This window comes from Manihot esculenta, chromosome 4 (genome assembly GCF_001659605.2).
Source record: "Manihot esculenta cultivar AM560-2 chromosome 4, M.esculenta_v8, whole genome shotgun sequence".
Taxonomy (NCBI): domain Eukaryota; kingdom Viridiplantae; phylum Streptophyta; class Magnoliopsida; order Malpighiales; family Euphorbiaceae; genus Manihot; species Manihot esculenta.
The window spans coordinates 29,856,756-29,868,434 of NC_035164.2; the positions used below are offsets into that span (position 1 = coordinate 29,856,756).

The 11,679-nt window shown below is 30.5% G+C and overlaps 1 protein-coding gene across 1 annotated transcript; it reads left to right on the top strand.

The window, feature by feature from the left end:
- The first annotated feature begins 8,865 nt into the window (after positions 1–8,865).
- LOC110613952 (ethylene-responsive transcription factor ERF113) lies at positions 8,866–10,318 on the top strand. The gene is made up of 2 exons (XM_021755386.2): positions 8,866–9,191; positions 9,616–10,318. Exons 1-2 carry the CDS (start codon positions 8,993–8,995, stop codon positions 10,230–10,232), a joined length of 816 nt encoding a protein of 271 aa, XP_021611078.2. The 5' UTR covers positions 8,866–8,992; the 3' UTR covers positions 10,233–10,318.
- Positions 10,319–11,679: the final 1,361 nt, after the last annotated feature.

The window sequence follows — 11,679 nt, forward strand, 5'->3', positions numbered from 1 at the left end:
TTTATTAAGGAATTATGCAGCTGTCATTTATTAAGGAATTATGTGATAATTGAGCGGATTGGTGCGAGTACTTTTCCTTAGGGAACGATTAAAACCTACCTAACCTACCTAACATTTGATGGTTTATTTAAATTTAAATTTAATTTATATTAATATTATCTGAATTTTATTAAAAATTAATTTAAATTATTTAAATTAATTTTAAATTTAATTATTATTATTATTTAAATAAATTTGAATTTGTTTAATTTTATATATTTTAATTAATAATTTATATAAAAAATATTTTTTATTAATAATTTTTATTTAAAAATTTTAATATTTTTAAAAAATATTTAAATTTTAATTTTTTAAATAAAAATATATTAAAAATTATAAATATTATTATAAAATATATTTTTTATATTAAATTAATTATTTATATAAAAAGATTTGAATCGAGTATTTTATATATAAAATTTGAATCTCATCTGAATTTACAATCAATATTATGTTTTTTAAATCCGAACTCATTCCAAATCTGATTATAACTATTCAAATTCATTCTGTTTCTCTATTAAAATTTAAATTTTATAAAAAAAATAAATAAGGTGATAATATTTTTTAATTATTATTATATTCTTTTATCGAGAAATACCAACTTATTTTGTAACAAATTATGATAGAAAATAATTTTTTAATTAAAATTAATTTATAACACTAAAATTATACGGTATTAATAATATATTTACTAATAAATTATTATCATAAATTTTTAACAATATTTTTTATGATATAACGTTAAAAATATTTTTAAAAATAAATATAATAAATTTATATTTTATAGTATAATATCAAATATATTTTATATTACATTTAATTTTAATAAAAAATATATTTAATTTATTATATTATAATAAATATATTTATTATAAAATATTTAATTATATTATAATAATATATTTTATTTTAATAATTTATAAAATTTAATATATATATATATATATAATAAAAAAAAGCTTGCGACCTGATAGGCTGTCCAATTGTTTTTAATTAAAAAAAAAAAGAAAATTACTTCTTAGTCTCTGAGGTTTAACATAATTAACACTTCTGTTCCTCTATTTTAGCGATCCAACACTTAAGTCCCTCACTTTCTCTTCCATTCAAATTCGTAGTCTTTCCGTCCATTTAAACCGTTTGGTCAAAGAGTCAAAGGTGAGATGTGATAATTTTTTCTAAAAATACCCTTCTCTCATGTGAAATTTCTATTTTTTTTCTCTTTCATGTTTTCTCCGGTTGAAGAAGAAGAAGAAGAAGAAGAAGTTGCAGAAAGGGTAGGAAGAAGAAGAAGAAAGAAGAAGAAGAAGAAGAATAAGTTACAAAAAGGGTAGGAAGAAGAAGAAGAAGAAAGAAGAAGAAGAGGCATTTGGATTTGGGTTTTGTGATTTTGAAATAGCGGGATTTTTAGTGAGGGTTAATTTTGTCAATTCACGTGTCCCAAACGGCTATTTTGGACCGAAGGACTACGAATTTGGACAGAAAAGAAAGTGAGGGATTTAAGTGTTGGGTCGCCAAAATAGAGGGACATAAGTGTTAATTACGTTAAATCTCAGGGACTAAAAAGTAATTTTCCCTAAAAAAATAATAGATGTGGGGCTATTTGATAAATATTTTTAGCTCAACCTCAAATTTCCTTTTTATCTTTTTAACCCTAAAAACTAGGAGTGAGCATTCGATTCAAATTGAAAAAATCGATCAAACCGAATTAATTTTAAAATTTAGTTCGGTTTTTTATTTAAATCGGTTCGGTTCGGTTTTTAATTTCAAAAATTTTAGTTATTTCGGTTCGGTTCAATTTTTTATTCAAATCGATTCGGTTCGGTTTTTAATTTCAAAAATTTTAGTTATTTCGGTTTTGTTCGGTTTTGATCATAAAAAAATCGAAAAAACTAAACCAAACCGATTAGTGATAATAATATGTTATTTTCAATAATATAGAGAAATTAAATTATATTAATATTAAAATATTTTAATTAAATTTTAAAATATTAAAAATAAAGTGTAAAAAATAAAAAAAATTATTAAAAATTAAAACTGATCAAACCGAACAAAATCGAACTGAATCGGACTGGATCGGACTGGTTCAGTTCGATTCGATTCGATTTCTGATCAAAATCAGTTCGGTTTAATTTTTATAAATACTAAAATTTCAGTTTTTAGTTTATTCAGTTCGGTTCGATTTTGAATCGAACCGACCGAATGGTCACCTCTACTAAAAACCCTAAGTCTCACCATCCCTTTATTAAAACAAAAAGTCTCACCATCTTCAAAATTTTTAAGAATTTAGAAAGTAGCTATATTCTTTTTTATTTCTTAATTAACTATACTTACATTTTATACATTTATATTTAATTAATGCATATCCATTTATATATTTATTATAAACAAATTAATATTTAATAAAAAAATAAAAAACTTCGTCAATGATAAAGTTAGGCTTTATTCGATAATGAGTAAGTTTTCAAATGTTATGTTTGAGGGCAATAGTCTCTATAACTCAGGCTAAATATTCGAGTTAAATATTCGAGTGTATACAACTTAAGTCATGAATGTATCATCATTAGATTAAATGTAAAATGGTTAATATGTCAATGTATAATAGATAAAAGTAAATTTTTATCGATTTTAAAGATTTTTATTAATAGTAACTGGTTGTTAAAAAATTTAAAAGGCTAATATACATGTTGGTATGATATAATATTATTATTTAATTATTAGTTATTGATGTGTTATAAAATTTAACAATTATAAATTTCTATGTTTTTTTATTTTTATTGATTATAATCTAATTTTATAAGTCAATTATAGTATGTTGATTGATTGTAACCTAAATAAATAAAATTTTTTATTTTATTACTTAATATAATAAAATGAATTTTTATTTTGCTTTGTATTATAGAAAAAAAATCCTTTCCCTAACTTTTTGGTATATATTTGGGAACTGTCCTCTTATATGGTAGCCATTAATAACCTTCGAATTCAAGAGGTACAACTTGTTAGTAATCTTTTTAGAAATCAAATGGATTCGATTTTATACATATGCGAGGAAAATAATAAAAAAAGAAAGAAGAATTAATATGCTAAGAAGCTACTCTTTTATCAACGAGACTCATTTCCTTTTATTGAAGGTCAAAACCTTCGGGAGTAGGTTAGGCGGCCAAATGGCTGCCTTCACAAATAGGTTCGATGGCTGAACACGGGTTCTTCAGCAAGGCAGAACCCGATTCTGCCATAAACATAAACATGCAGCCACCAAAACACTTCCAAATACACATGCAAGGTTATCAAACCTACTCAAAACATAACTAGGGTCACTAATCATCAAATAACCAAGAAAAGAACCCACATGCATTCATAAAACGAGGAAGATCATCCATTCTCAAAACAAAAACTCCAACTCTAAAACTTAGAAAAAGGACGATCATGCATGTCACAACAACTCATTAAGCACTTAATACACTTGTTGAAAACCTTCAGAAAATAAAAGAAAATGCAAATATTAAACTTACGTTTTTAGAGACACAAGGGTGACATCAATCAAGATTTGGAGAAGAGGGTGACTGATCTCCGAAGGGTCTCTAAAAGCTAAAACTTGAGATTCAAATTTAAATCTTCAAAATCGAAGTAAAAACTCATGAATTCTTTAAGAGATTTGAAGAAACTCAACAAAAACATAAAGGAAAGTGTATGGACTCACCTCTGCCCGAAAATAGAGAAAGAGTTCTCACATTTTCGGGCTGAAGGCTTTTTATAGATGACTGGAAGAGCCACCTTTGAAGGCCAAACTTGAAGGTTCGGTGGCCGAACCTTAAAACTTATCTAAAACTTTTTTTTTTAAAACACACCAAGAAAAGTTTCAAATTCATTTTATGAAAACTCTATTTTACCCTTCTAAAGATTTCAGCTTTGAGATCTCGGATTCCGACGGAGATTCCATCATAACGTTGAAATTCCGACGCCGGAGTTTAACCGGGTATTACACCACCCTTCTGAAGCCACTAAAGGAACACCTGCCCTTAACCTGCAAATAGAAAAAATGCAAGCTTAGATCATAAGTAACTCTCACACTGTTCCCTCGACTTGAGAAAAATGCAAACTAATATTAACACCTCAACTTGGTAGTACGAAGGGAAAAATATGTGTTCTTAACTAGGAGTAGGCTTCCTCTAACCAAAAAGGACAGAGAGAAACCTTCAAGATGCAATAGAGTCTAAAGGCCCTCAAAAGAAAAACAAGAGAAATGAAGAAGACATTCTCTCCAAGAAAGAAATCTTGGTCAAGAGAATTATACTCCCTAATTCTTAGTAAAAAGCTCATAAACAATGTACATAACCGAACACATATGTATACCTGGAGAAAATGATATACCTGTAAGAAAATCCACCACCTTTCTATTATCACATTAAAAAACCACTATATGATAACTCTATAAACAACTTACACTTTAGCTAACAAAAAACCATAATAAACAACCTACACTCTAGCTTCCATCACTAACTGAACTAACACTGTTTTTTTCCCTCCAATTATAACACTTAGTTATTTACCTCCAAAAGCCTATCTTACTATCTATATGTGATATATACATCTCTAATTAATTAGCCTAATTATAGGATATAAATTTGCAATTAATTAGCATAATTTTGGGGAGATATCTTCTAATTAGCATCTAAAATTTATTTCTCCAATCAGTTGCTTCAAAAGGAAACATGGATTAGTAAGGAGAAAAAAAGTCATGCATGTTGTTTTTAAGCCTCACACCTCGAGCCAGATACGGAAAGGCGCTCACATGCAAGAGGTCTTGTCTTCGCCTTTAATAACACTGAAGCAGATAACTGACATTTCAAATAACGAATATAACAATGATAAATGACAGTTTGGAAAAAACTTACTGCTAAAAGAATAATAGTGTCAAAACTTCCATGTCCATATTATGCGTACAAGCCACTATGACGTTCAGAACACTCTTCTACAGGAAGATTATTATCATGCCCATCGTTGTCTTCTATGCTGGCGGCCATAGGTAGAGAGGGGTGCAATTCCAGTTGGGGGAATAATAGCTTCAGGTGAAATGCATCAACCCCGTAAAGATAATATCGGAAGAGCCGTTTTGCTCTAATAAATCCAAGACGACCATATAAAGCAAGTGCTCCTTTGTTTGTGACTTCTGCTTCTAATGTCACCTCCAGAAAATAAACAGATAACTTTACACGATCTAACAGCATTTAGCAAAAAGTACAAGAAGGAAATACTTACATAGACCGGTCCATCATGGACTAAAGCATTTTCAAAATACAAATAAGTGGTTCCCATCGTGAAAAAACATATGAGACCCACTTTAATTTCTCTTGAGTTCATGCTGGATCGGATTTATCTAAGAATTTTCTGTTTAAAATTGGACTTGCATTGTGCACTTTGAGCTACCTTTTCATCGTCCTTTTCCAAAAAGAAAAGACATGCATGGTGATCTCTCTACATATATACTTATAACATATAAATTTTTATAAATTATTTAATTAAATAATGAGTCTCACCTAAGAATATGTAGATGCATATTCTCAAACATTTCTCAAAAAAGGACAAAGTGGAAAGAAACACACTTTTTTTTCTTTTCCAGCTCACTCTCCTCAGGAGGGCTCCCCCTCTCCTTTTTCTTCATCTTCCTCATCTCCTCTCTTTTTTCTCTACAACTTTGATAAAATGAGCATTGTTCCTAAAAGTTTCAAATCCAACTTGAGTGGGAGGGGTTTTACTGGGTATCTCTGGTGGACCCCTTACCCATAGTCCATTTCAAGATCGTGTTAAGAGACCCGTTTGATGGAGCAAAAGGAAAATATGTCATCACGTGCATTGTAAAATGCTTTGAAGCAAATGAAAATAGATAAAAGAAGGTAATATCCTTTCATTCCCTCTCTCTCTCTCTGTATATGTGTACCGCATTTCTGGACTCTCAATCAGTTGTTGTATTAGATTGTGAACATAATTTGTACATGATTAAAAGAGATTACATAATTATAGGCTAATTGATACTAATTTATTGATAGAGGATTTTTAGGAATTACCTTAACAAGGTCTTGTAATCTATATATAAACACACCAACTTCAATAAAGAAGACACACAAAAATTACTCAATTGTTTATTGTCTTGTTATATGGTATCAAAGCTTTTTGGCTTGTTCTACAAATCTGGGTTTCCTCTCCGATGAAATTGTTTGCGTGGGTCACCTTTTATGGTGATTGTTTTGTCTCACCACCCTTGTAAGGAGGATCGCGGATGAGTTTCCAGCCGATCCTCAAAGACCGGTGACCGAGCGACACGCGAGTGAGCTCACGCGCCATTTGAAATTTCTATGGCAACTTTCACGTATTGGCGCGTGACACCTTCGGCGAGCCTCCGATTCCTATTCCAAGGTCGTCCAGTGCTTTTCGGCAAATTTCCGATGTTGGGTTTGTCATCCAACACCGCTGTAGTTGGGTTTCTCTTTTCTTGTTCCCATATCAAGTTCTATTCTTGGGATTAAGGTCTGTTTTTGGCTTTTTTAACTTTGGGTGAAGTTTTTTCTGGCTTGATTTTGTGTAGTATTGATTGAATAGTAAGTCTTATGTCATTGAAAATTATAAGAAACAACAAAATAAGAATCGAAAGACTGCTAATATTGTTACAACCAGCTCTTCCACTGAGAATAATATTCTCATCTCAGTTGAAGAATATGCTCGGTATCAAGATCTGTTGAGAGGGAACATCCTAGTAATGGCTAATACTAAGTCAGGTAAAACTTGCCTTATCTCTTTCTCACACAAGTGGGTCATTGATTATGGTGCCAAGGATCACATGACTAGTGATCCTCATATTTTTGCCAGCTTTCGATCTCATAAATCACCTTCTCCTGTTACCATAGCAGATGGGTCAACCTATAATGTTGAGAGTTCTGGGACTGTTAAACCTACTCCTTTTATCCCATCACGTGTGCTAAGTTTACCTAATATTGCCTTTGATTTAATTTTTGTGAGTAAATTTACCAAAGACTTAAATTGTAGTACCTCTTTCTTTCCTGATCATTATCTCATTTAGGATCTTGTGACAAAGCAAATTATTGGTAAACGATATGTATCTGGGGACCTCTACATTTTGGATTGATGGGTACCTCGGTCTGTTGCTTGCTCTAGTGTCGTATCTCCGTTCGAAGCACATTATCGATTGGGACATCTTTCTTTACCAGTTTTGAAGAAGCTATGCCCTCAATTTCATAAAGTATCTTCACTGGAGTGTGAGTCATGTCATTTTGTAAAATATCATCGAAGCACTTTAAGTCTTAGAATCAATAAACGAGTTGAGTCTGCTTTTGAATTAGTTCATTTAGATGTTTTGAGACCATGTTCAACTGGGTCTAAGACTGGATTCAGATATTTTGTCAGTTTTGTGGATGATTTCTCTAAAATGACTTGGATTTATTTTATGAAGTATTGTTCAGAGGTGTTCTCATTCCTATACATTTTATGTTGAAATCAAGACTCAATTTAATATTTTTGTGCAAGTTTTGCGAAGTGACAATGCTAAAAAACATATGTCAGAATCATTCTAGACTTATATGACCTCAACATGATATTTTTCACCAATCATCATGTATTGATACATCCGCTCAAAATGGGATAGCTGAAAGGAAAAATAGACATCTCCTTAAGACTGCTCAAGCTCTGTTGTCTCAAATGCAAGTTCCTAAGCAATTCTTAGTCGATGTTATCTTTACTACATACTTCCTTGTTAATCGCATACCCTCCATAGTACCAAACGGTAATACTCCCTATATTGTCCTCTTTTCTAAGAAGCCATTATTTTCTTTGGAACCACAACTTTTTGGCAGCACTTGCTATATTTGGGATGTTAGACCTCATATGGCTAAATTTGTTCCTAAAGCTTTGAAGTATGTTTTTATGAGATATTCTCGCCTTTAGAAGGGATATCAGTATTACTCTCAAAAACTCAACAAATATCTGGTTTTAACAGATATAGCCTTTTTCAAGTAAGTTCCTTTTTATCTTGTTGCACAAACCTCTACTAGTCAGGGGGAGGACGATTAGTGGTTCATCTATAAAATCACATTTGATGGTCAAAATTCCTCCAGTGTACCAAATACTGCATAATCTCTTGGTGGCATTCCTCCTAGTAGTCAGCCTTCAGTTAAACCACCAATTGTTCAAGTTTATTTTCGAAGACTAGCACCTGATAATATATGTCCTATACCATAATCTTTTTTACCATCGAATCCACCACCGAGTGACCTTGACCTCTCTATTAGTTTTTGTAAAGGTAAACGACAGTGTGATTCTACTTAATTGTCTCTTTATTCTATTTCTTTACCTAAGGAAGTTAAAGAAGTCCTGACTTATTTTGAATAGCTTGATGTAATGTTTGAGTAACAAAACAATAATCATCAAATTTTTAATAAACTTCACCAAAATATCATTATTATTAGGGAGAAAAAAAAAAGCAATTATTCTAAGAAATATACAAATAAAACCTATTAAATTGGAATTTCGCAGGCTAAGTGACTTACATCATATAAATTCTATTATAGATAAAAAATTTTCTATTTATATATATATATTTTTCCAATATTGCATAATCCAACAGTAAACTACAAGGAATGCTTTTTTTTTTTTTTTCTAATTTTAATATTCTCGTTCTTCTTCTCTTCTTTCTTATTGCTTGCTGTTCACTCCTGAATCTTACAATATCAACATAGCCTTCTTTTTTCTGATATCCTTCTTGGCTTTATTCATCTTTATCCTCGCCCATATCAAATCAGAGATCTCCCTTTTATCTAATGATCTAGAAGTTTTCTTTTTCTTTTTCTTTTTTTGAAAAAAAGATACATCAAAAGATTTCATGCATAATATATAAACACAAACCCTTGAAAATAATCAAGAAACTAAACTAGGGTGGATTCCAGGCATGCATGGAAAGAGGCCTCTTCCTAGTTCTGATGAGGCAAAGGAAGATCAAATCTCCTATACTCAGAAACCGTTCTTTCAAAATCAAGGCCAATATGTTCTTGCCCAGCATGTAATGGCCAATGAACATGATGAACTCATGCAAGCAAATCTGGAGTCTGCTAGGATCAAGCATTTCACTTCTCAAAATGCTGATCAAGGTAAATCAAACCCTAGATCTGAACTTTTACTTATATATATATATATATATACATTTTCCTCCAAATCATCTGTATTTCATTTCACTTTTATGGTAAAAAAAGAGAAGGCTATCTCCCGTTGTGTGGCTCATCTTTTGTATTTAGCAACATGACAATATATTTAACTTAGATTCTGAGAGAGAATCTGTTCATGTGGTCACTTGCTTTGATACCAGAGAGGTCTCCTGGATTTGAGCTTCCTAATGATCTCTTTCACCCAATTCTTATTTGTTAGATCACTGCTGATCAGTGTCTTTGTTTATGGGGAAAGCATGAAATTCTTAGGCAAATTCTGTTGAAGGTCTTTAGTTTTTTGTCGAATAATCTGAAGTCTTTCTGTTATAGCTATAGATTGATGAAGATTGAAAATCTAATATTTGTGAAGGGGAAATCATGAGAAGAAGACATTATAGAGGAGTGAGACAAAGACCATGGGGAAAGTGGGCAGCCGAAATACGTGACCCAAAGAAGGCTGCTCGCGTCTGGCTTGGAACGTTTGACACAGCAGAAGCTGCAGCAACTGCCTATGATGAAGCAGCTCTTAAGTTCAAAGGCACAAAAGCTAAGCTCAATTTCCCAGAACGTCGTCTTCAAGGAGGTTCTGATAATAATTTCTGCACGAGCTTCTCTGCATCAGCTAATTACCAGAATCCACCACTTCTTGTTTCTAATAACAATAGCACTGTTGATTCTTCTATGAATGATCCTCCACCTCCTCCATTGATGACACATGAAGCTTTCCCAGACCTTTTCCACTATGCACACCTGCTTTCTTGCAATGAAGATGGCTATCTTGAATATGCTGCACCTTCAGGTCTTTATCATAACTATAATCAAGAGCCATTTCTTTGTCCTTCTTTATCGTCAGCTTCTTTAGCAGTACCCCATCAACAACAGACAGAGGATGAAGATTTTTCGAGTTTTTCTCCGCAGATGGCTGCTACTGATCAGCATTTTCTTGATCAGAAGGAGGAGTTTGATAATGCTACTCCGAGGGAATAAACTATATCATAGGTCTCCTTTCTACAAAAATCTGCAATTCTTGACAATTTTCAAAATGTATGCAGTTTTTTAATTATATTTTCATACTTGACGTATTTATATTAACTAAGTTTGAAATAATTTTCTAATTAAAAATAAATAAAATAAAGTAAGAATTAAAAATAAAAAAAAAAATCAAAGAAATCTAAGTAAGGTACCTCCCTTTGCGAGAAAATGAAGCCGGAGCTTTTTGAGTTTCAAAGCTGAAAAACTCATGCGACTGCTTTTGGCCGGCTCTTCTTTGTCAATGTTTGCGGCTGTTTCTGTCATTAATTTGATTCAATCTGTAGGATCACAACGTGACCCATCCATTTATTTAGTTTATATAATACAGATAAACTCATTAATTGATAAAAGAATTAATTAATAATTTTTTAATATTTTATTATATTTTTTAAAATTAAGAAATTAATTAATAAATTTTTTATATTTTAAAAATTAAATATTAATTATTTTTTATTAAATATAAGTGAAAAAAATCCCAATTTATAAACCCTTCATTAATTTGCATTTTTGCAGAGGCAATTGACTTGATTAAGAGAATTTCCAAATCCCAAAATTAGATGTGGCTATTTTTTAGTAAAAAAAAAAATTATACATCTAAATATTCAATTTCACCTTCGTATTTATAGAAAAAGTTTAATTTTATACCAACTTAGCTCAAAAATTTCTGTTTAAGCTTAATTCAACACAATAGTCAAAATTTATGAGCTAATTTTATATTTAAATAAAAATTTAAAAAAAAAGTCAATTTCTTGATTTTTTAGTTAAAATTTTTTGCCTTTTTCTTTAATTCAAAAATAAATAAAAAAACTCAATTTCTTAATTTTTTTTATCTATGGACTAAATTTAACTTATATAAGAATTTTTTAAACTGATTTGAATAAAAAGTCAAAAATACAGTAAAATATAATTTTATTATAAATATATGAAAAAATTATTTTGTAGTCCCTGAGATTTAACGTAATTAACACTTCTGTCCCTCTATTTTGACGACCCAACACTTAAGTCCCTCATTTTCTCTTCCGTCCAAATTCGTAGTCCTTCCGTCTATTTAAACCGTTTGGTCAAAGAATCAAAGGTGAGATGTGATAATTTTTTCCAAAAATACCATTCTTTCAATGTGAAATTCCAGAAGAAGAAGAAGAAGAAGAAGAGAAAGTGAGAGACTTAAGTGTTGGATCGCCAAAATAAAGGGACGGAAGTATTAATTACGTTAAATCTCAGGAACTACAAAGTAATTTTCCCTAAATATATAGATGAAATTGAGTGTTAAACTAAGTCTCTGTTGGTTTTCGAAAAATATTGTTCAGGAAAATATTTCTTATATTTGTTGACATTTAAAATATTTTTTATATTTGTTGACATTTAAAATGTTAAAAAATTTAATTAATAAAAAATATTTTTT